The 26,000-nt window shown below is 43.9% G+C and overlaps 1 protein-coding gene across 1 annotated transcript; it reads right to left on the reverse strand.

Moving 5' to 3' along the window:
• Positions 1–7,273: 7,273 nt before the first annotated feature.
• celf3a (cugbp, Elav-like family member 3a) lies at positions 7,274–23,619 on the reverse strand (the record flags this gene model as incomplete). The annotated part of the gene is made up of 11 exons (XM_084165785.1): positions 7,274–7,401; positions 7,623–7,766; positions 8,168–8,227; positions 8,441–8,581; positions 8,791–8,926; positions 9,104–9,247; positions 11,209–11,288; positions 11,657–11,785; positions 12,787–12,835; positions 22,839–22,921; positions 23,475–23,619. The coding sequence occupies 11 exons, from the start codon at positions 23,617–23,619 to the stop codon at positions 7,274–7,276; spliced, it is 1,239 nt and encodes a 412-aa protein (XP_084021911.1).
• Positions 23,620–26,000: the final 2,381 nt, after the last annotated feature.

Below are 26,000 nucleotides of genomic sequence, written 5' to 3' on the forward strand. Positions count from 1 at the left end.
TGACTGGGTGGATTGATACACTATCCAAAGTGTAATTAATAACTTCACCATGCTCAAAGGGATATTCAATGTCTGTTTTATTTTATTTTTACCAATCTACCAATAGGTGCCTGTGGTGAGTGTGGTGAAAGGAGTCAGGCGCAGGAGGGTAATCACCGAATACAGAGTTTATTCCTTCGTTGACACACAAATGCGCTCCAATAGCGATCAACGAAACAGGCACAGGGGAAACAAACATCCCTGACAATTACACTGTAACAGAATCCAATAATACATAGGCACAGGGGGGAAATCTACCCTGGCAACACAATGTTATGAGTAGCTCCACCGAGCTACATACTCTCACAATTAAGGACAAGGGGGCAGAGGGAACACTTATACACTGACTAATTAGGGGATTAGAACCAGGTGTGTGTGATTGACAAGACAATTGTGATGATGATTGGGGCGGCAGTAGTTAGTACTCCGGTGACGACGAACGCCGAAGCCTGCCCGAACAAGGAGGGGAGGCAGCCTCGGCCGAAGTCGTGACAGTACCCTCCCCCTGACACGCAGCTCCAGCAGTGCGCCGACCCCGGCCTCGGGGACGGCCAGGAGGACGCGGAGCAGGGATGTGATGGGAGCTGCGACAGGGATGTGTTGGGAGCTGCGACCTTGCCAAAGCCCCGGATAAACCTTCGGTAGTAGTTGGCAAAGCCAAGAAATCGCTGCACCTCCTTAACCGTGGTTGGAGTCGGCCAATTACGCACGGCTGAAATGCGATCTCCCTCCATCTCCACACCTGAGGTTGTAATGCGGTATCCGAGGAAGGAGACTGACTGTTGGAAAAACATACACTTCTCTGCCTTGGCATAAAGGTCATTTTCCAACAGTCTGGCCAGCACTTTGCGAACCAGGGACACATGCTCGGCGCGAGTAGCGGAATACACCAGGATGTCATCGATGTAGACCACTACACCGCGACCAAGCATGTTCCGAAACACCTCATTCACAAAGGACTGGAAGACGGATGGAGCATTCATCAAACCGTAGGGCATCACCAGGTATTCATAATGCCCCGTGGTTGTGCTGAATGCCGTCTTCCATTCATCCCCCTCCCGAACACGCACCAGGTTGTACGCACTCCTGAGATCTAGCTTTGTGAAGAAGCGTGCCCCATGCATTGACTCGATCACTGAAGGATTGAGGGGGAAGGATAACTAAATCTAATCGTCTCCTTGTTCAGTGATCGATAATCAATGCATGGGCACAGACCGCCGTCTTTCTTCTTCACAAAGACTAAACTCGAAGAGGCAGGTGAAGTGGAGGGACGTATGTACCCCTGGCCCAGGGACTCTGAGACGTATTTTTCCATAGCCTCCGTTTCAGCCTGCGACAGGGGGTACACATGACTCCTGGGAGGTACAGCGTCTACCCGAAGGTCTATCGCGCAATCCCCCACCCGATGAGGTGGTAATTTAGTAGCACGCATCTTGGAAAACGCGTGCGCCAAATCAAGGTATTCGGGGGGAATGCGCACGGTGGAGGTACCGTCTTGACTTTCCACTGTGGTTGCACCAACGGAAACATCTAGACACCTACCCTGACATTTACGCGACCACCCCGTGAGAGCCCTCTGCGGCCATGAGAAAGTGGGGTTGTGGAGTGCTAGCCAAGGGATACCTAATACCACAGGGAAAGCAGGAGATTCAATAATCGAAAGAATAACCTGCTCACAATGAGTCTCCTGGGTGATAATGGTGACCGGTATAGTGACTTCCGTAACAAACCCGGACCCTAATGGTCGACTATCGAGTGCTCTGATGGGGAGTGGAATGGAGAGGGGAACCAATGAAATGCCTTGACGGCGTGCGAATGCCCTGTCCATAAAGTTCCCAGCTGCGCCTGAATCGACTAGCGCCTTACACTGGGGAACTACCATGTGATTGGGAAAGTGGATAGGTAGGGTACAGTGCGCAACAGAGGGCTCTGAACAAGTGTGGGTGTTCGATACCAGGGGTGATGCGTGAGTGCCCTGCCTGCCGCCTCCCGGCCCAAAAGAACGTTGACTACGACGTGTGGTATACTGTCGCTGTCCTCCTCCGCTCTCTCTCGGCCGGTGGCTCCACCCAGCTCCATCGGCTCGGGATCCGAGTCTTCCGGGGTGGAAACGGGCAGACCCCTACCAGGACGTCCTCTGGCTGCCAGCAGGTTGTCCAAACGAATGGCCATGTCCACCAGTTTATCGAAGGACAACATGGTGTCCCGGCAGGCTAGCTCCCGTCGGACGTCCTCCCGCAGATGGCACCGGAAATGGTCGATCAGGGCCTGTTCGTTCCACCCGGGCCCCGCTGCCAGCATCCAAAACTCCAACGCGAAGTCCTGCGCGGTCCTCGTCCCCTGCCTCAGGTGGACCAGCCGTTCACCCGCCTCTCGACCCTCAGGCAGGTGATCGAAGACCGCCCGAAAGAGGCGAGCGAACTCCCTGTAGTCCTCCAATGCGGCTCCTCCCTCGTTCCACACCGCGTTGGCCCACTCCAGGGCTTTCCCACAGAGGCAGGAAACAAGGACGGACACCTTCTCCCGCTCCGATGGCGCGGGTCTGATGCTGGCGAAGTAAAGCTCCAATTGGAGGAGGAATCCCTGGCACATCGCCACCGTCCCATCAAACGCCCGTGGTCGGGATATCTGGATCCCTCCGGGTGCTGGGGTGTAGATGGCTGGATCCGGTTGGCCAGCTGGTCTCGACAGATCGGGTCCTCTCCTCTCCAGGCGTTGGACGACCTGAAGAACCCGATCCATCGCTTCCCCCAAGCTGGCCAGCATCGTGGAATGCTCCTGGACCCGTGCCACGACTCCAGGCATGCGCTCTTCTCCCGCTGACTCCATAGCGGGCAGGTGATTCTGTGGTGAAAGGAGTCAGGCGCAGGAGGGTAATCACCGAATACAGAGTTTATTCCTTTGTTGACACACAAATGCGCTCCAATAGCGATCAACGAAACAGGCACAGGGGAAACAAACATCCCTGGCAATTACACTGTAACGGACTCCAATAATACATAGGCACAGGGGGAAAATCTACCCTGGCAACACAATGTTATGAGTAGCTCCACCGAGCTACATACTCTCACAATGAACAATCACCCACAAGGACAAGGGGGCAGAGGGAACACTTATACACAGACTAATTAGGGCATTAGAACCAGGTGTGTGTGATTGACAAGACAATTGTGATGATGATGATGATGATGATTGGGGCGGCAGTGGTTAGTACTCCGGGGACGACGAACGGCGAAGCCTGCCCGAACAAGGAGGGGAGGCAGCCTCGGCCGAAGTCGTGACAGTGCCCTTCTTTGTGAAGCATTGGAAAATCTCCTTGGTCTTTGTGCTTGAATCTGTGCTTGAAATTCACTGCTCGACAGAGGGCCCTTAAAGATAATTGTATGTGTGGGATACAGAGATGAGGTAGTCATTCAAAAATCATGTTAAACACTATTATTACACAAAGACTGAGTCCATGCAGCTTATTATGTGACTTATTAAGTATTTTTACTCCTGAACTTATTTAGGCTTGCCATAACAAAGGGCTTGAGTACTTATTGACTCAAGACATTTATTAATTTGTAAAAATAATAATAATTCCACTTTGGCATTATGGGGTATTATGTGTCGCCCAGTAACAAAACAAAAAAAATCGCACTTTAATATATTTTACATTCAGGCTGTAACACAACAGAATGTGGAAAAAGTAAAGGGATGTGGATTTCTGAAGGCACTGTATATTAGCATTTTCACACTTCATGTTCAAAACACCCTAGAGCATCTAAAAATGGATTGTGTAACGCAATGTTACTTATAGATGATTTATAATAATAATAATAATAATAATAATAATAATGTGCCATTTAGCAGACGCTTTTATCCAAAGCGACTTACAGTCATGGGTGGTCCCGGGGATCGAACCCACTACCCTGGCGTTACAAGCACCATGCTCTACCAATTGAGCTACAGAGGACCATGGATTTGGATATGAAACGCAGAAATGCTAACATTGGTACCATTGACTAAAAAATTAGCATCTGAAACCGTGGCCAGGTGAACAAAACCAAAGCATGGGTTCCTGTCTTAGGAAACCAATGTCATTTTGTAATTTGAGTGAACTATCCCTTTAACATTGAGCTTTAAATAAATATTACATTATAGCTGGAACAGCACCATCTAGTGGTCAGAACGTGGTAACATCAGGATGAAGGATGGGACATAAACCTAACAACTTTAATGATTATTTTACATTTACATTTTAGTCATTTAGCAGACGCTCTTATCCAGAGCGACTTACAGTTAGTGAGTGCATACATTTTTATAAATTTTTTATACTGGCCCCCCGTGGGAATCGAACCCACAACCCTGGCGTTGCAAGCGCCATGCTCTACCAACTGAGCTACACAGGATTTTCTCTTAACAGGGGGAAAAAAACAACACAAATTAGAATAAATGTGGTGTTAATTGGTTATGCTTTCAAATGACAAGCAGGCATCAAATATTTAACCTTTACTAACAGTGTAGTTTCCTAGAGCAGAGTGAAAACACACATCTTTCAGGGTATATATTTAAAAACCCACAGCTCTCTGTTGCACATCAATGCATATCCACATACGCACACATGATTTAAATTTTTTTACTTTATTTTCCTTAATGACATATGTTTTAAAACAGCAATTGTAGGGAATAAATAATGAAACAATTATGATTTTATGATAATTACATTTATGTAATTAAACATTCTACAATAAGTTTATCCATAGTCTTGTAGACCACAGGAATCTTCTATTTTCTCAAATAAAAAATTGCCATTAACAAATAAATTAAAAGTAAAAAATGTTTAAAAAATTCTACCCAATTCCCCTCCCTTCCACCAGTAGTAGTGGTTGTAATAACACATATTTTAATTATTTGACTCCATTTAAAACAAAGATATGTACAGTGAAAAGAAGTTGATTTTCTTCCTGTTTAATTACCCCTTCTTTAATTTACTTTTAAATAATAAACTAAATCTACATACCAATTCGACCAATGGTAATCATACAGAATATTTTTTTTTCTCCTTCCAATAAAGGTTACCATCCCACTTCTCCATCCCCATACATTGCCCTTCCCTCTTACGTTATGGACCACAAACCACACTATACAGTAAAACCCTGATCATTAGAATAAGTGTTATGCTTTTTCATGTAGACCTTGTAGCTGACAGTACAGTATGTACATAATATGACTGAATCCAGCTGTGGAATGGTATGTGTACTCCACCACCCATTTGTTATTTTGTTGTTGCAGATTTGTTGTTGCAGATACATATATTTTATATTTTTCGAGAAGTGTTGTTGCTCCTGTGCTATACGGTTGGCGAAACCAACCAAAAGGCTGGAACGTCCCAAGTAGTTTCTTGATAGAACTCTTATACATTCCCTGGGAAAGAGAGAGAGACAGACAGAGAAAGAAAGAGGACGAATACAAATATTAAAATAGTTTAGCATCTATATGGAACATGTTCACACTCTTTGGTAGTGTGGGAGAAACATCTGCAAACACGTTGGTTACACATATCACGTCTCGTTTTTAACTATACAGGCACGCCTAGTGTACATGCGACTCATACAGTGACAACCATACTGCTGCTTTGGTGTGCATTTCTTACTAAAATATTTTTTGTCTTGTTTTGGCAGGCAAATAAATAAATTCGAAACATGCACAATAGGAATTCTGGGCGGTATTGTTTTTGTATCGCTTCTTAATACTCTAGTCTAATGTTACATCTCATTGAACAAACAATTGTGTCAAGAGATTCAAAATTCTCCTTAAATCATTTTAAGAGATAACAGAGGACGATTTTCAAACGTATCCTCTAAAATAAGCTGTTATATCAAAGGTTGCACATGAGACCGTAGCCTATGGCTTTTTGTTTGATTGGAATATCGTAGTAACCCAGAATTCCTACAGAGGAATGCTGTTCCTCAGTCAGCAGCACGTGTGACGTGTCACAATGACAAACCATACAGTTTTACCCAAAACCCTCACTTGGTACACACACAAAACCACACACACTACTTTCTTTATTAATACACACAAGTACTTCATGTGGATCCACACACGTACACAGCATCATTATGTCACTAACTTGTAGGTAGGCTACACATACTTCTTTTCACAATCAGTCATCCCAAAAACAAACAAAGTTCAGGCACAAAGTCACTTGGATTCAATTACGACCGCACAAAAACCCTGCACTCACCGAAACTAAAACAACAACCAACTAAACATTGGGGATATGTAAGAATGATAATCATGACAAACAACAAAAAGGAAACTAATCAAAAACAAAATCCAAAGAAAATATTTAGATACGTTTGATTTACGGTTAATGCTTACTATTGCTCTGGGCAATGAAATACTTATATTACAAAAATATATAATAGCCTGTCATGATAATCAATTGCTTACAAAATCTGAGGTACAGTGACAGTAATTTATCAGTGTTTGCAAGGATAGAAACAGGACAAAATAATAGAGGAAACTCACAACGCACCAAACACAATTCATGGTCGCCACAGCAACTCGCCATGCAGTTGAGCATGGTCAATAAAGGCAACGGCCAAAAATAAAATAGCTAATGGCAACCATCACAGGCAATATTGCCACAGCAACCAACACAGGCCAATTAACTTACAACGCTGTGAGAGGAAGGGGGTTTTAGCGGTTGCTAGGCAACCATAGCGACGTAGTCTCCACGATATATGTATGGACAGGACAGTCTTGAGTGTGGTATGATGTTTTTTTCAGGAAAAGGACATATGACACAGCACAAAAACAATAAATAAAAAGTAAAAAAATAAATTAATGACGTATAATAGTTATTGTCTTCAACCTAATCATACAACACTTGTTAATGAAACATTTGTCTGGACTATTTAAAATCTTCTTTTGAATAATGAAACCCATTTGTCATGGCAGTGGTATGGCCATATCTCAACAAACCAAGTAGTCCTATGATTTTGTCTAAATTCAATGTTTTAAACAATTACTGCTTTTAGTAGACTGTCACCTCACTCACGTGTGGATCTGGTTCACTTATTTGATCCCAGTTGATAAGTAATCATTTTAATACTGAGCTTCCACAAAATTTAAACAAATTATCCCTTTATCCCATAACCTACCTTTCACACAAATTTTCATTGCCTGTCAGTCCCCCTGACCCTCCATCTCACCCCTCATTCTCATCCCCCCTTGCTCACCTCATTTAGTAGGGTCGGTTGGCATCCTTGGGCCTCTTGAGCTGCACCTTCAGCCTCTTCATGCCAATCTGGAAACCATTCATGGCCTGAATTGCCGTCTGAGCACTGGACGGGTTGTCAAAACTCACAAAACCTGAAGAGAAGCAAACAGAAGCAAAACGTTATGGCCAATTCTGTGAAAGTATTAAACTACAAGATGGGAGTAATCCTTCCCAGCACTGCCTCCTCATTATCATCATTGACTGTGTTCTCAATGTGGTACACTATTCCCTATGGGCACTGGTCAAAAGTAGTGCACTGCCTACGGTATAGGGTGCCTTTTGGGACGCATTCGTTGTCATCATCATCACTCACCAAAGCACTTGCTCTGATTGGTGGCACGGTCAACAAAGACCTTTGCTGAGATGACGTTGCCGAAGGGGATGAACATTTGTAGCATCTCAGAGTCAGTGAACTCCTGAGGCAGGTGATAGATGAAGATGTTACAGCCCTCAGGCCCTGAGAAGCAGAAGAAGAATACAGTGGAAGGTTAGCCCATCAAGGCTCCCTGGGGGGTTCTAACGTGACTTGAGATTATCAGGATGAGGTAGTGATTGAGGCAGTCTAAACTTTGTGGGAAACCAACATTGAAAATAGTCAAAAGGGAGAATTCATAGAAGGGAGGACAAGTAGGTAGAAATCACCTTCTCGTTGCTGCAGTTGCTGAGGCTGCTGATGTTGCTGTGCAACCATTGTGTGTTGGTGTGGGAATGGCTGTCCCACCATTCCATATGCAGAAGGGTAGGTTGCTGTGGGTGTGTTTGCATAGGTAAACATTAAGGACTGTTGAGAGGGCATTTCAAACCTAAAATTCCCTCCAGGAAATTTTAAGGACTCAAATGGACTCACTACTGCCCCACCTGTGTAGTGCTGCATCCCTGCGTACGCTTGCTGAAGAGGATCCAAAACTGGAGTCTGAGCTGAGAGAGATAATCAAAGAAAATTAACAGCATGATTTATCAATTGCTATACAAACATGCTTTTTGGAGGATGCTTACATGCTCCAAATAGCATTGGGTGCCGTGCAACAACTTCCATTCTTAGTAAACAAACCAAAATCCTAGATAAGGTTATTGTGCTTACATTTTCATAATGATACTCTGACTTTGCTTCCATCAGATTAAGTGAGATACCTTGGTAAGAATGAACTCCATTGGTGTACAGGGTTTCAGACGCTGACTGTCCATTGGGTGGAGCTGGCACTGGAGGGTAGCTGAGTGGTGGAGGCAGAGCAGGCACTGGTGTGGCTGCCATGGTGGGCGGAGTGCTGGTACCTGAACAGGACGACCATTCAGGGGACAGGCCGACATGGTCAAACAAACACAATAACAAATGCAATAAAATGGAATCAAAAGCAGAAAAAAACGGAGCAAAGACTCTAGAAAAAAGAAATATATATAAAGAATAAAGAGAAACTGAGACGAGCAGAGAATCCTGTGGGAGGGGATGAAGTGGCGGAGGACGGTAGCTTCTCATTAAGTACCTGAGGTGGTAGTGAGTGATGCGATGGGCGTAGCAATGAGGCTGCTGGGGTTGAGGGCAGCCAACTGCTGCATGGTGATGGTGGACACAGGAGATAAGTACGCCGACTGGGCCACCAGAGCCTGCTGCTGCACCAGCTACAAAGAAGGAGAGAGGGCGTCTCATTCACTGTCAGGATACATCCCAAATGGCACCCTATTCCCTATAGTAGTGCACTACTTCTGACCCATATAAGAAATAGGGTGCCATTTGGCTTGAGTATTACAATCTCTGCATAATGCCTGTGTTTGGGTTTCAGTGCTACTAGTACTCACTGCCTGTGTGTAGGCATTGTAAGCCCCGAGGTGTAAGGTCATGGGACTGATGACCCCCAGCTGGGACGCCACCTGCTGCATGCGCCTTATCCCTCGCTCCTTCTCAGAGTCCGCAAACTTCACCACCAGGCTGGAAGAGGCACCCTGCAGGGAGAGAGCGTGATATTACAGATATTACACAGTGAAAATTACACACGTCATTGTACCAAATTACCTATATCACAGTAACACAAGGACTGAGGAGCACATTCCACAAATATTTTCTCCACTCCTACAGTGAGGGAAAAAGGTATTTGATCCCCTGCTGATTTTGTATGTTTGCCCACTGACAAAGAAATGATCAGTCTATAATTTTAATGGTGGGTTTATTTGAACAGTGAGAGACAGAATAACAACAAAAAAAAACTAGAAAAACGCATGTCAAAAATGTTATCAATTGATTTGCATTTTAATGAGGGAAATAAGTATTTGACCCCTCTGCAAAACATAACTTAGTACTTGGTGGCAAAACCCTTGTTGGCAATCACAGAGGTCAGACGTTTCTTGTAGTTGGCCACCAGGTTTGCACACATCTCAGGAGGGATTTTGTCCCACTCCTCTTTGCAGATCTTCTCCAAGTCATTAAGGTTTCGAGGCTGACGTTTGGCAACTTGAACCTTCAGCTCCCTCCACAGATTTTCTATGGGATTAAGGTCTGGAGACTGGCTAGGCCACTCCAGGACCTTAATGTGCTTATTCTTGAGCCACTCCTTTGTTGCCTTAGCCGTGTGTTTTGGGTCATTGTCATGCTGGAATACCCATCCACGACCCATTTTCAATGCCCTGGCTGAGGGAAGCTGGCCCCGTCCATCGTCCCTTTGATGCGGTGAAGTTGTCCTGTCCCCTTAGCAGAAAAACACCCCCAAAGCCTAATGTTTCCACCTCCATGTTTGACGGTGGGGATGGTGTTCTTGGGGTCATAGGTAGCATTCCTCCTCCTCCAAACACGGCGAGTTGATGCCAAAGAGCTCAATTTTGGTCTCATCTGACCACAACACTTTCACCCAGTTCTCCTCTGAATCATTCAGATGTTCATTGGCAAACTTCAGACGGGCATGTATATGTGCTTTCTTGAGCAGGGGGACCTTGCGGGCAGGGCATAGTGTGTTACCAATTGTTTTCTTGGTGACTATGGTCCCAGCTGCCTTGAGATCATTGACAAGATCCTCCCGTGTAGTTCTGGGCTGATTCCTCACCGTTCTCATGATCATTGCAACTCCACGAGGTGAGATCTTGCATGGAGCCCCAGGCCGAGGGAGATTGACAGTTATTTTGTGTTTCTTCCATTTGCGAATAATCGCACCAACTGTTGTCACCTTCTCACCAAGCTGCTTGGCGATGGTCTTGTAGCCCATTCCAGCCTTGTGTAGGTCTACAATCTTGTCCCTGACATCCTTGGAGAGCTCTTTGGTCTTGGCCATGGTGGAAATCTGATTGATTGATTGCTTCTGTGGACAGGTGTCTTTTATACAGGTAACAAACTGAGATTAGGAACACTCCCTTTAAGAGTGTGCTCCTAATCTCAGCTCGTTACCTGTATAAAAGACACCTGGGAGCCAGAAATCTTTCTGATTGAGAGGGGGTCAAATACTTATTTCCCTCATTAAAATGCAAATCAATTTATACAATTTTTGACATGGGTTTTTCTGGAATTTGTTGTTGTTATTCTGTCTCTCACTGTTCAAATAAACCTACCATTAAAATTATAGACTGATCATTTCTTTGTCAGTGGGCAAACGTACAAAATCAGCAGGGGATCAAATACTTTTTTCCCCTCACTGTATAAACTACAGTAGGCTATGCCTGGATTGTCTGTAGTGAAAATGACACATCACTGTACCAAATTACGTATATCACTGTAAAATGAGGACTGAGAAGGACATTCCACAAACATTTTCTCCACTCCTATGAACTACAGTAGGCTGTGTTTGTGTAGGAGGAGGTCTGACAGTAGCAGTGTTTAACTGTTGATGAGTCGCTATGTTAAATGTCTAAATGACTGCTTTGGAGAGTGTGTGTGTGTGTGTGTGTGTGTGTGTGTGTGTGTGAGTGTGTGAGTGACAGACCGGTAGAGTGCGGCTCCCATGCAGAGTGCTGATGGCTGCCGCAGCCTCTGCGTTGTTCTGGTACTTCACGAAGGCACAGCCTACAAAACATGACACATCGTCAAACCCTGGCCCCCCTCACGTGACAACATATGTCAGGCTACGACCTATAAAATGCATCGCACATTCGGCACTTCATCAGTTATAGCCGCGTCATTAACCGTGGTCCACAAAACATTCATTGCTTCATCAATCATAGCCCATAAACTGTGTTGCGCATCATTAACTATGACCTATAAAACATATTGGATCATTAGTCATGCCTCAAACAACAAACACAGAAAATTAAGCATCTATGTTTGTAGTGTCACGAGTTTAGATGTGACTGATTCCTGACCTTAATGGTAATATTAATGCTGTTGATGAAAGGCGTTGTAGCTGTCATTGTTGCAGTAATAGTGTTAGCTACCTTTGCTAGTGCCGTCAGGCCCGCGGAGCACTGTGCACTCTTCAATGCTCCCAAACGCCTCAAACATTTTCCTCACGTCCACATCTGACTGCTGTTTCCCCAGCATGCCCACAAACAGCTTCCTGTCTTCTAAGGGGAAGGTGAGGTGAAGGGCCAAGACAGGAACGAAGAGAGAGGAATATGGACAGAGAGTGATGGAGGGAAGAGCAGAGAGAGTGGTTGGTTGAGGGCAAGAATAGGTAGAGGCAAAGGGCATGGATTGAAATGGAATGATTTAATGATTGAGAGAGAAAACAATGATCAAATGTAGGTCAAGAGAAAAAAGTTATTATCATACAACACAAGAACATGCTCAGGAATGGTTTACTTTGCTTTATAAACCCAATTTGTGTTAATCTTTCAGCTAAATTGTTAGGCATAATATAATAATATGCCATTTAGCAGACGCTTCTATCCAAAGCGACTTACAATCATGTGTGCATACATTTTTACGTATGGGTGGTCCCGGGGATCGAACCCACTACCCTGGCGTTACAAGCGCCATGCTCTACCAATTGAGCTAGAGAGGACCACATTCATGTAGGATGTTACAACATACAGTATATTGATGTCTGTGACTATTGTGCTATAACCCTGCTATATATGGAAAAGGCCACCAGAGTGCAGTGTCAAAGAAACCTGCTGTACAAAGAGAATGATCCGGCTATGACTGGAATGCTCCTTCGTCATCCACTATTCTGTATGCTTGGTGACTTAATGTCTTTGAGGTCATGAAATAAGCAGTTGAAATTGTTATTATAATTACTTTCTGTAGTCAGGCACTTAAGAATGCTACTATTTGAATATTTGGGGAGGGTTAGGAGGATGGGAAAGAGAGTTACTAATATTTCTAGAGGTATTATTTAGAAGCAGATGTTGCTTAGAAGCAGTGATGAGTGGGTATTTTTGTTGAAGCTGGGCTGAAGCTGTTTCAGGGTTTTGTCTTGAAACACTGTAGTTTGTTTGAAATGGAGTGTTGTTTCAAAAAGGTAATATGTTAGACAGGTGTTTTGGAGAGGTGTTGTTTGAACAGTTGCAATTCTTTTCAGGTGTTGTTTGAACAGGTGTTGCTATGGACGGATGTCTCTTACCCCCTCTGCCCTCGCTGTCTGCTGGCTTCACTTGAATGGGCCGGTTCATCTGAAATAGAAAGCCCACATTACATGGTCAGTAAGTAAGTTGCTCTTATCCCAAGGCACATCCATAATTATGCAGATGCTTGTTTATTTGCATATGTACTGTACATACATGCATATGCATATTGTGTATATGTATGTAGAACACAAGAAAGGGCTGGAATGTGAGCTGGCCACTCCCTCTGAGCTCCCACTCCCTGGGCTTCTGATGAAGACCTGCCCTGCCTCTACCCATCACCCTCCTGGCTTACTGCTCTCCTTTTCCTCTCCTCTCTCATTCCCTATCAATTATATTCCCTCCCAGAGTCAGTAACACTGTTCCAGATATCTCATTCTCTTTTTTTGTCCCCCTCCCTCTCACTCTCTCTCTGAAATGCCCTTATCTAATCCTGTCCTCTATCGTTCCTTCTCTCCCTATCACACAAAAAAACAGGAAAAGCACACACCCACGCGGGATTGGGCAAGTGATAAGATTAAGAATGCTCGCCGGCTAATCTGGATTACCGAAGCATGCTGGATTAGAATGGTGAAAGATTCTGAACAGAGAGAGCGGGGGAAGGAGCTGTAGAGGAATGGACAGAATCAGACCAGAGTGAGGAGAGAGCAACTAAACAAAAGGAGGAAACAGACCTTTCACACGTCATCAAAACCAAATCCACAAAAATTACTTCACAACAGTTGTGGACCATTGACACAATCCTTATAATGATGTAGGCCTAGCTAGGCACTTCAATGCTCTCTTTCAAATGTGTGGTGGTGCAGTGAGAAGGAGAGCGGATGGAGGGTGTAGAGAGGACTGGGACTGGCGAGCAGAGAGGAGCGGGGCAGACTGACAGTGTGTTAACTGTGGCTTAATGAAGGTCTTAATTATGGAGCTGGTGACATTTTAGCCAGTCACTGATCCCTGTCACTGATTGATCAGCTGTGATCGGTCACCGAGAGACAGTATTGATAAGTGCTGGCTGGGCCCTTGCCACCTGCATGCACAAACACCATCACCAGCAGGCCTTGTGTTTTCTAATGGAGAATGAGCCATTGATTACGACAATTAATTCGATGACCATGTGGATTGAGAAGCACCTGTTTACCAGGGAGAATTGAAAGCAGTAATTAAAATGCATGTGTACGTCATGAATATTCCCGGCAGTCAGTAAATATAATATAATTTTCTTCTCAGAGGTGATGTTTTTCTACACGCCTAAAATGTTCAACAAAGACACCTTGGATAAAGTCACCCTCTAAATGAGTTGCGGAGTAAATGCGGTCCTAATTTGCATCGGGTTAAAGATTACTGTATAAAAAAACACAGAACAAAACTAAAATATCACGTTTTAGCCTAAAGTTGGACTTTAATGACTACCTCATCATGACGCAACATTTGTTTGATAGATAGATTTATATGAACAGTCTCAAATCGAATTTCAGGATATAATATGCTCTGAATAAAACAGTATATTTAATATAAATGCTAGGTTACGCAATCTATGACTTGAGTGCTTCCACGGTAACCACGGTTATGATAAGGAGAGGAGGAGAGGAGCAGATGGCACAAGAGAATGGAATCAGAATATACAAGAGCAGGGCTTGGAGAAGGGGAGGCCATCGGCACGGCAACCAGCCCTGCTCCTCTGACAAAGTCTCCATCTCGCATTGCCGTCACCATGACATCCTTGTGATGAGATCCACAGCAGGTAAACAAGGTTGCCCCGAACAACGTGCGTAGGAGAAGAAAAGAGAGGGATGAAGGAGAGAAAAAACGAATAAAAGGGTGGTACTAGGTCGAGAGACAGTGGGATTATTAGATGTGTATGTGGTGAGGGAGAAAGGATGCTTTGGGGGAGAACTGGAATTTCAGGGACAAAAAGGACAAGGGATGGTGCCTGTTGCATTTAACTGCTGCCACAAGGGCAGATACTGTAGGGACCAAGAAAATGTCTCCTTCTATTCCACTGTGCGAGCCGAGCCACTTAATCTTTCTCTCTTCTATATTTTCTCTGCAAATCAACAAGCTCATTTAAAAAAAACACAGCACAGATAAAACACAGCCAAAGGCCAAACCCGCCCTATCTGTGACCCATTTTAGCTCTAAATGTTAATGTTGTCGTTGTTAAAATCCAAATCTACAGAGACATTATGATTATTTTGCAAACTCTACAAACACAATGGCACAAACACAAATGTCCACATAGGCAGTCTGTAGACACATACACTGTCTGTTCATGGCAGCCTAATATGTAAACACTCTCTTGCTCACATTGACATGAGCACACACAGTTAATATTTCCCTCCGTGATGCCAAAAGGGATTTCGCTAGGATTACAGTGTGAGATATTAAATCCATAGATTATCCAATCAAATCACAGCAAGACCCCTCCCCCACGCCTGACCACATCCCCTCAATGCAGACACACATCACCCTACAGATGCTTGTGCACACACACACACACTCAAACTTGCATTTATAGAGTAGTGTGAATGTGGCATGGGAGATGATAGGAGAGACAGGGTGTGTATATCCCTGTTAATCACATTCTTCATCACATTTCTCTCCTCTCTTGCCCTCTTACAAACCAGAGGACAGCTCATAATCTCTGTCCCCTCCACTCACTCACTGTATCAATAAGCCCCAAACAGGCTGCAGTAAAGAGGGTGACACATTTCTCTCCCATTTAAATACATTCTGCCTGTCTGCCCGAAAAGCAGTGACTGAACGGTAAATATATCAGTGGATACCATCTCTGTCTCTTTCAGGAGTGTTTACAGGGAGGGAGGGAAGAGGGAGGTGGGGGCGCACAAAGACAATTTTGCCTTCCGCCTCCCTCCGCTCCATCACACAGCGCTGGTCATTGCATCGTGCCGGTTACCTAGCAACCTGGCATCCCTCGTCCCTGCCGTCTCCTGGCAACGAGACCTGCGACTATAATCAACCTGCCACCCCATCCCCCCCTCTCCTCTCCGCTCCCTCATCTCTCCCTTCACATCACACAAATACACCAGGACGCCACATCTGAACATGTACAGAGAATTACAGAGCACAGAAAGCACACAGGTGGAAATATAGGCTATATCTCTATTCGCAGATGCAAACAAAGAGAAAATCACAGACATTGAAAGACTCAGGTGCCCAAAGAGATAAACAAAGCAACAAAGGCAGGCACAGAAACAGAGGTACAATCACAAACGGGAAATCTCCCTATACACATGCCTGCACGCATACGTCAACAATCTGTAATCAATGAGCAAGCCTGTCTTCAGTATGTCACTGCTAGTCATGCTCGGCCTGTCTATACATTCAACGCTCTCTAGGGTGCGGTCATACATGGAAACAGAATCACCATTGTAGAATTACTACGCAATTCTATTTATTTGAGGAAAAGAGAGAAGTACCACAATTATTTATGTTACTCTTTCCTCTAGCTGCTTTTCTTCGTCCGAAGATGCACAGTATATCTCTAAAAGTGGAGATATACGGGAGTAGGTACAGTATAGTACAGTCAGAGGTGAGTTGATTCTGAATCATTGACCATTTTCTCTGTGTGAATTGTTGGAAGTACACTACTGGTCAAAAGTTTTAGAACACCTACTCTTTCAAGGGTTTTTCTTGATTTTTACTATTTTCTACATTGTAGAATAATAGTGAAGACATCAAAACTATGAAATAACACATATGGAATCAAGAAGTAACCAAAAAAGTGTTAAACAAATCAAAATATATTTTAGATTTTAGATTCTTCAAAGTAGCCACCCTTTGCCTTGATGACAGCTTTGCACACTCTTGGCATTCTCTCAACCAACTTCATGAGGTAGTCACCTGGAATGCATTTCAATTAACAGGTGGGCCTTCTTAAAAGTTAATTTGTGGAATTTCTTTCCTTAATGCGTTTGAGCCAATCAGTTGTGTTGTGACAAGGTAAGTGGGGTATACAGAAGATAGCCCTATTTGGTAAAAGACCAAGTCCATATTATGGCAAGAACAGCTCAAATAAGCAAAGAGAAACGACAATCCATCATTACTTTAAGACATGAAGGTCAGTCAATACGGAACATTTCAAGAACTTTGAACGTTTCTTTAAGTGCAGTCACAAAAACCATCAAGCGCTATGATGAAACTGGCTCTCATGAGGATCGCCACAGGAAAGGAAGACCCAGAGTTACCTCTGCTGCAGAGGATAAGTTCATTAAAGTTTCCAGCCTCAGAAATTGCAGCCCAAATAAACGCTTCACAGAGTTCAAGTAACAGACATCAACTGTTCAGAGGAGACTGTGTGAATCAGGCCTTCATGGTCGAATTGCTGCAAAGAAACCACTACTAAAGGACACCAATAAGAAGAAGAGACTTGCTTGGGCCTAGAAACATGAGCAATGGAAATAATAATAATAATAATAATAATAATAATAATAATAATAATAAGCCATTTAGCAGACGCTTTTATCCAAAGCGACTTACAGTCATGTGCGCATACATTTTTACGTATGGGTGGTCCCGGGGATCAAACCCACTACCCTGGCGTTACAAGCGCCATGCTCTCCCAATTGAGCTACAGAGGACCACATAAGACCGGTGGAAATTTGTCCTTTGGTCTGGAGTCCAAATTGGAGATTTTTGGTTCCAACCGCCGTGTCTTTGTGAGACGCGGTGTGGCTGAATGGATGATCTCCGCATGTGTATTTCCCACCGTAAAGCATGGAGGAGGAGGTGTTAACCAGCATGGTGGGACTATCTTTTGTTTTTCAACAGGACAATGACCCAAAACACACCTCCAGGCTGTGTAAGGGCTATTTTACCAAGAAGGAGAGTGATGCATCAGATGACCTGGCATCCACAATCCCCAGACCACAACCAAATTGAGATGGTTTGGGATGAGTCGGACGGCAGAGTGAAGGAAAAACAGCCAACAAGTGCTCAGCATATGTGGGGAACTCCTTCAAGACTGTTGGAAAAGCATTCCAGGTGAAGCTGGTTGAGAGAATGCCAAGAGTGTGCAAAGCTGTCATCAAGGCAAAGGGTGGCTATTTGAAGAATCTCAAATATATTTTCATTTGTTTAACACTTTTCTGGTTACTACATGATTCCATATGTGTTATTTCATAGTTTTGATGTCTTCACTATTATTCTATAATGTAGAAAATAGTAAAAATCAAGAAAAACCCTTGAATGAGTAGGTGTTCTAAAACTTTTGACCGGTAGTGTATATGTTAACCATATGTTATGTTTGTCCATATTCTTTATTGTACAGGGGTAAAAAACAACTTGTGGGAGCTGGACTTATGTTTTCATAGCGCTGTATCCTATTATTATTATTTTTTGTCAGTTTAATTCCACCAAAGTGCAATATATATATAGATGCATTTCCATCAGATTAAACGCTGGCCCTGCTCTGTGTGCCTGAGTTCACATAGCCTGATGAGTTTTATCATAAGAGCCCCTTTCCACTCCACACACTTGTACCAACATCCCCCGAAAAAAACACGATCTTTCTCTGTAACAGATGTCTGTATTTAAGCTGATAAACGTACTGCCTCAATGCACCCTCGTCCCACAACCCCCACTGCCCCGCCCCCACCGCTACCCGCTGCTCATTATGTCAAACTTTCATTAATTTCTTACCCCCTTCCCCACCCCCCGCCATTCATCCAATTTCTCTTCAATTCACACCCATTTATCCTCCTCATAAATTGAATCTATTCTACATTCATCACTACAGTCTCCAAGTGACAGCTGTTGAGCCTTTCTACAGCGAGGTGAGTGTGCACGAGATCTGTACCATCCCTTGACTTGCACACATTGATATCAGCCCATAATTATATGCAAATGTACACACACACTTTAAATCGATCAATCAGACACGTGTGCTCAGATATGCACTCATTATAATAATCATCCCTGCTCAGACTACTCAACGCTTTTTGTGCTTCCCACACATGGACACATAGCACACAGAACAAATAGGCTACCCCCACAGGCATACTGTATATATACGCACTGTGTGTATGCTCAATTGTTAGTCATACAAATGAATTCATTTTCAGACTATTCACAAAATAATGCATCTGTCTGACTCATGGCTGAGTAAAATGTCAAGCTTAGTCAGATGTTCCAACAAAATATTTTTTAGGGAGAGCGTCTTTTCTTTATGAAGATCTTTTTTAAAAAAAAGCTATGACAAAGCTGAATAAACTATTGATACTGACAAGAGCAGTGTGTACGTTGTTTTTCCCTTCATGAAGATCTAAAAATCTCCAACTCCATTCCAGATCTCTGGATGTTTTCTTCCCTGGCATACACACTCCATCCCCCCTTCAGCAAACCATGTCAGTCTGAACACCTGCCCTCCCCCACTACACACACACACACACAAACATACAGCTTACATCCTACTCACACATGTACAATCTCACTGTGTCTTACATACACACTCATTCCATCTCTGGAGACATGCCCCAGCAATCTGCACAAAAAAATGAAACCTATGTACATTTCATTATTCAAAATTGGTTCTAAAATATTGGAATATCATTCACAGGCAGACTTTACTAAATCCATCGTCACCTGGTAATTTCTTGCTAATGAAGGGCAATGTCTGGTTCTGATTTCAGTGAAGCAGTGATACATTATCATAATAAAGCACTGAAACAAGCATTTGACCCTTACCAGTGGGGATGACCATTGTGAAAGCACATATGATCTGGATCTAAAACTCAGATAAAGGGGGGATAGAGGAAAGGCGATATATAGGTTATATTCTTTTTATATTCAATTTGTGAGTTGGTCCATGTCGTGTCTGTGAAGTCATGTTTATCTGCCCAGAGTTTCACCGTCTCCAGCAGCTGTAGTAGAGAAGCTGACCAGACACAATGGGATGGCAATTCAGACAGCAAGAGATAGCAGCGGGGAGATGGAGAGACAGAGGAGACAAGAGGACATGAGTACAAGACTGGGGGAGGAGAAAGAGAGAGAACAGCAGCAGCAGATTCTCCTTTTTGTGTCTTTTTCCCTCCCTGTCCACAACCTTTCTCTTCCTCCGTATGTGTTTTGACACTATCCTCAGCCTCCATGTCGGTGAGACGGACTGTCTCTCACCTGAAATTAAACACAAGGCCAGGTGCCACTCAGATCAGACCATCTGTTCATCCTGCCCTCCCTCCACTTTCTTTTTCCTCTCCTTCTATATATACTTTTTGGCCGTAGCTTGAGTTTTGTGAGGACAATTAAAAGCGCTAACATTTTCCACCATGGCAGGCAGCATATAGCTCACCAGAGACAGAGGGATGTTGAATATAAATGCACAAGGAGAGAGATAATGACATGCTTCAGCTTTCTGTATTCAGAAGCACATTGGTGTATATGTATCTTACAATTACTTTCATGTTATTTCTTTATAGCGTCCCCGACAAGGGGATGGTGAAGTTAATTATTCTCTGGCAGTGCAGGTGCTATTAGATAATGATTACACCACAGCTGGTAGTGGGGGTGGGGTACTACTTGTCCAGGGGGTGGTAGTCAGTGTGTAGCTAATAAGGTGGTTTTCATCATTGCGGGGGTTGGGATGGGGGACACGAGGGGGAGATTGTTCTCGGACGGTTGTACAAGGCTTAGGTGAGGAGGTCTGGGAAGGGAGTCACTGGGGAGACAGGGTTTAGCGACGGGGAACCTGCCTGCTGATCCCCTCTGAGAGGTCATGAAGGCCAGACTACTGTCATGCTAATAATAGGATTTACAGTATATTGCTACTAGTGCTAACTCTACCTCTCTGGCTCCCAAACGCCCCTACTAAAATCCATACTCCCTCACTGTCTCAGCTTGCGAGTAAGCATTTCATTGTACCGTTATCACTACGCTGTGTCCTGTGCGTATGACAAATAAACTTTTATTTGGCCTACTACTATCTTAAAATGGGAATACTGGTAATAAAACCCAACAAAGAATACAACTCTGTAAACCTTAATAAAAAGAAGAGGGCAATATTGAGAGGAGGCAGAGTGAAGGAAGAAAGCAGGCTTGTCCAATAATAATTCCTAGCCGTGTTGCATATAGCCTATTTAGAGTCCCAAATGGTGCCCTCTATTCCCTATATAGTGCACAACTTTTGACCAGAACCCTATGGGCCCTGGTCAAAAGTAGTGCACTATATACAGTGCCTACAGAAAGTATTCATACACCATACACATTTTGTTGTTTTACAGCCTGAATTCAAAATGGATTACATTGATTTTTTTTCTCACCCATCTACACACAATATCCCATAATGACAAGGTGAAAACATGTTTTTAGAAATGTTTGCTAATTTATTTCAAATTAAATACAGAAATCTCTCATTTAAATAAGTATTCACACCCCTTTGCTATGACACTCCAATTTGAGCTCAGGTGCATACAATTTCCTTTGAACATCCTTGAGATGTCACTACAACTTGATTGGAGTCCACCTGTGGCCAATTCAATTGTTTGGACAGTTCATGTCAGAGCAGAAACTATACCATACAGTCCAAGGAACTGTCCATAGCTCTCCGAGATAGAATTGTGATGAGGCATATATCTGGGGAAGGGTATAAAACAATTTCCAAGAGCACAGTGGTCTCCATCATTGGTAAATGACAAAAATATGGAACTAACCAGACTGCCTAGAGCTGGCAGTCCAACCAAACTGAGCAACCGGGCAAGAAGGACCTTGGTCAGGGAGGTGACCAAGAACCCAATAACCACTCTGACAGAACTACAGAGTTCCTTGGCTGAGACGGGAGAACCTGCCAGAAGGACAACAGTCTCTACAGCACTTTAGCAATCTGGGCTTTATGGGAGAGTGGCCAGATGGATGGCACTCCTTAGAAAAAGGCACGACAGCACACCTGGAGTTTACCAAAAGGCAAATGATTATGTGGTCTGATGAGACAAACATTTAACACTTTGGTCTGAATGCAAAGCGCTATGTCTGGAGAAAACCAGACAGAGCTCATCACCTGTCTAACACCATCCCTACCGTGAAGCAAGGTGGTGGCAGCATCATGCTATGGGGATGCTTTTCAGCAGCAGGGACTGGGAGACTGGTAAGGATAGAGGGAACAATGAATGGAGCCAAATACAGGCAAATCCTTGATGAGAACCCGCTTCAGAGAGTGCAAACGACCTTAGACTAGGGCGAAGATTTACGTTCCAACAGGACAATGACCCCAAGCATATAGCCAAAGCAAAGCTGGAATGGCTTCAGAACAATAATGTGAAAGTCATTGAGTGGCCCAGCCAAAGACCAGACTTGAATCCCATTGAAAATCTGTGGAAAGACTTGAAGATTGCTGTTCACTGCCGCTCCTCATCTAACTTAAGAGCATGAGAAAATCTGCAAGAAAGAATGGGAGAAAATCCCCAAATCCAGATGTGCATTTTGAATGCAGGCTGTAACAACTAAATGTGGCATAAGTCAAGAGGTATAAATACTTTCTGAAGGCACTGTAGGCAATAGCATTCGGAATGCAATACTAGTCTGTTTCTATAGAGACTGCAGAGAGAGAACGCCTGTCACATCACATTCTGCTCCATAAATGTCACTTGGCAGCACACCTGCTGCCTGGTTATGCTAATCAAGCTGCTCTAACTTTGAGGGCAAAGTAACTCCGGCATGCCCCTAAGCCGTCACTCCCAACCCACCAAGACGTTGTAGGAGGATGACTAAGGCGCTGACTGGATGCGTCATGTATGGGGAAATATAGGAAAGCCGCCTCTGACCTTCCTCTTGGGCAAATCAACTCAAAGGGAAGTGGAGCTCACATGTCAGAGTGAGTTATTTTTTCTGTGGCACACTGTTGTGTCTGTGTGTGTAGTGCAGTGAGGTAGACTGCCACTTGTTCCACCTTGTGCTCATGGGAGTGGTTGCGTCCCAAATGGGACCAGATTTTCCTATGTAGTACTAGTGCACTAATTTTGACCAGGGCCCATAAGGCTCTAGCCAATAGTGCACAACATAGGGAACTGGGACTCAGTATGTGCTGTTGAACGTCAGAGAGAGCACTCACCCCTGGTAGCGTCTTCTGCTCGTGCAGTGCATTCTGGGCTTTGAGGGCAGACTCTCGTTCGCAGTATGTTAGGAAGGCACAGCCTGGTGGGAGGATTGAGGGTTTATTTTACCATTCAACAAAGATAGGTGCATAATACTAGGTCTATATGTGGGAAGTATTAGTATACCGTGATGCAACAATGGGCTGAGAGAAATTGCAGCAGGTTGCACTGTGACTTTAATATTCTGTTGTAGAAAATAAATGTATATAGGCTAATATGCCTATGGAAGGGAGAAGTGACATATTTTCTACAATGACACTCTATTCCCTCTATAGAACACTACTTTTAACCAGAGCCCTATGGGCCCTGGACAAAAGTAGTGCACTACATACGGAATAGGATGCCATTTGAGATGTACCCATTGCTTCAGCTGGTACAACCACAAAGACAAGCTGGGAGGTGCACTGATGAAATACATGTATTTTGTAGGCTGGCCAGAAAAGCCTTATCTGCCAGTGGCCATGCACCTGTTACATAAATATGCTCAGTCATATAGCCTAAACAATGTCTAATGCCCGACAGCATGACTATGTATTGTAACTAAGTATTTATGTGCGCTCTAAAGCCTATAGTGATGTTTCCTCCCCCCTTACCTTTGTGCATCCCCGTGTATTTGTCCTTTATCACCGTCAACTCATAGATTTTCCCGAACTGTTCGAAGATCGGTTTCAAGTCCTTCTCCTCAAGATTTCGGGGTATCTGCCCGATGAAGAGCTTGATTGCGTCGGCCTCCTTCATTGAGACGGTGTGGGAGCAACCCGCTGCGCACCGAGGATGGACACTGGAAAGGTGGTCGGAAAGGTGGTCAGAGGGAGCGGGGAGGACCTATAGATCTTCGGACGAGGTGGAGATGACGGGCAAAGGTTTCAACTCGGTCCTGGAGACGAGGAGAGAGAGGGAAGGGGTTTAGAACACAACGATAGAGGAACAGATGAGAAGAAGAGATCTAGTCTAAACTATTAATGCATTCTTCAATGTATATCAACTTTCATTTTCTTTACATTTTTTGAAGAGCAGGAGCTATCTGGTGTTGGCTGACTAACAAAAACATCACGGTCACCAGTTGGTATAGCCATGCAGAAATCTTGGAATGTTGCAATTATAATGAATTGCAATGGTTTTGCCTGTAATTGTTTGTAATCTCCCCCCCCCCCCCAAAAAAAGGAAATTGATGAGCTGATATTAACCTATTATTAGGTTCTGACTGCTTTATACATCGTTGTTTAAATTTGTACATTAATGTAAATAAACAGACATCGAAGTACTCCTTTGTTCAACCCTCGATGGGTCTAAACTGCTGGTGTAAACCCATAGGCTATACTGTCACGTTGTGCCTGTTTGGTCCCTTTGTCAAGATGGGGTGACGATAACAATGACTTGAACATAATTTTACACACGTTAAGAGAACAAAATCGTCACCTACTATTCCTCTTTGATCCTCTTTCCTTCGTCTCACGGTTCGTTGAGAGCTGAATCCCCCTTTCTCCTCTGTCCCTTGTCAAATATGGTTTATTTTCGGTTTTGTCTATTCTCCTGTTCAATTCATTTGTCTGTAATGTAGGACCCCTCTGAATCCGTGCCTTGACAAGTTACCCCCAAAAGAGCGCACCTAACAAATCCGAGCGACGACGTCCTTTATCCATAAACATGAGCGTGTGATGCTTTTTCTCGTAGTTGTATGTGTTATTTGTGTACAAACCCGCTTTCCCACTCTAAATACACACAAATTAGGATTTTATAAAAAAGAATGACAACCTCTCTGGGATTATTCAAGCGGTTTGTGGTTATAATGATAGGCTCCCTATGATCCAACACAGGAAATTGTAGACTATTGCTGCCGCTCGCTCCCGCGTTGGCTGGCTCTCAGTCTGTGTACTCCGTTGCCTTTGACGTCGTAAACCGGTGTCTCCCTCCCTGTCGATCTATATGTTCCCTTGGGTTGTAACAAGCCGTGATGTCTGCCGGTAGGAAGCGTCTAAGAATTCTACCAGGACTGGTCATAAGAAGACACTTCCTCCATTCTCTGATTTTTTTTTGACTGTGCAGTATAAGACAACATAATGACACAAAATGGATGACTTAATCTTATAATATTTAACATTTATTGGACGTAAATGATATATTATAACAGCATGAGAGGGATTTTTGGTTTTGACATGTTTTCGTCCTTCATTTTAGCCATGCACTTGTTGACGGTGCCTGACATCAAGGGACGCAAATCTGTCTTTTGTTCTAGTAGTGAGAGCTGACCGCGGTGCTGAAATTGTTGTAGATGCGGTCGCTGACTGAAACTCCGATTGTTTTCAGTTGCCTATTTTTTTTCCTGTCAAAATATCTGTTTAGATTTGACATAATTCATAATAAGTCATTTGAATGGTTCTGCTGCACACACCCACTTTACCCTCAAGGAGTGAACATGTAAACAATAGGCCCACATGACAGCATTCACATACCTAATCATGGCACTTCAAATAATCACGTACCGTACATACACTGTACAACGTTCTCACAATGAATAACATACTTGTATGAGCTCTTGCCGAAAACCACATTGGGTTTATCCCAGTTTTAAATAGCCAGTGGTGTTCATCTTTTTTTTCTACTCAATATTGTACCCAACCCAAACCACTTCTTAAATGTGCCTCGAATGGTGAGACTACCATCCGTCTTTAAATCCTATCCCCACTTACATCCCAGCGCACATTATATTTACATCATTTAGCAGACGCTCTTATCCAGAGTGACTTACAAATTGGTGCATTCAACTTATGATAGCCAATGGGACAACCACTTTTTTTTTATGGGGGGGGGGGGGGGGGGGGGGGGGGGTAGAAGGATTACTTTTATACTATTCCAGGTATTCCTTAAAGAGGTAGGGTTTCAAGTGTCTCCGGAAGGTGGTCAGTGACTCCGCTGTCCTGGCGTCGTGGGGGAGCTTGTTCCACCATTGGGGTGCCAGAGCAGCGAATAGCTTTGACTGGGCTGAGCAGGAACTGTGCTTCCGTAGAGGTAGGAGGGCTAACAGGCCAGAGGTGGATGAACGTAGTGCCCTCGTTTGGGTGTAGGATCAGAGCCTGAAGGTAAGGAGGTGCCGTTCCCCTCACAGCTCCGTAGGCAAG

The sequence above is a fragment of the Coregonus lavaretus genome, assembly GCF_964263955.1.
Source record: "Coregonus lavaretus genome assembly, chromosome: 7".
Lineage (NCBI taxonomy): Eukaryota > Metazoa > Chordata > Actinopteri > Salmoniformes > Salmonidae > Coregonus > Coregonus lavaretus.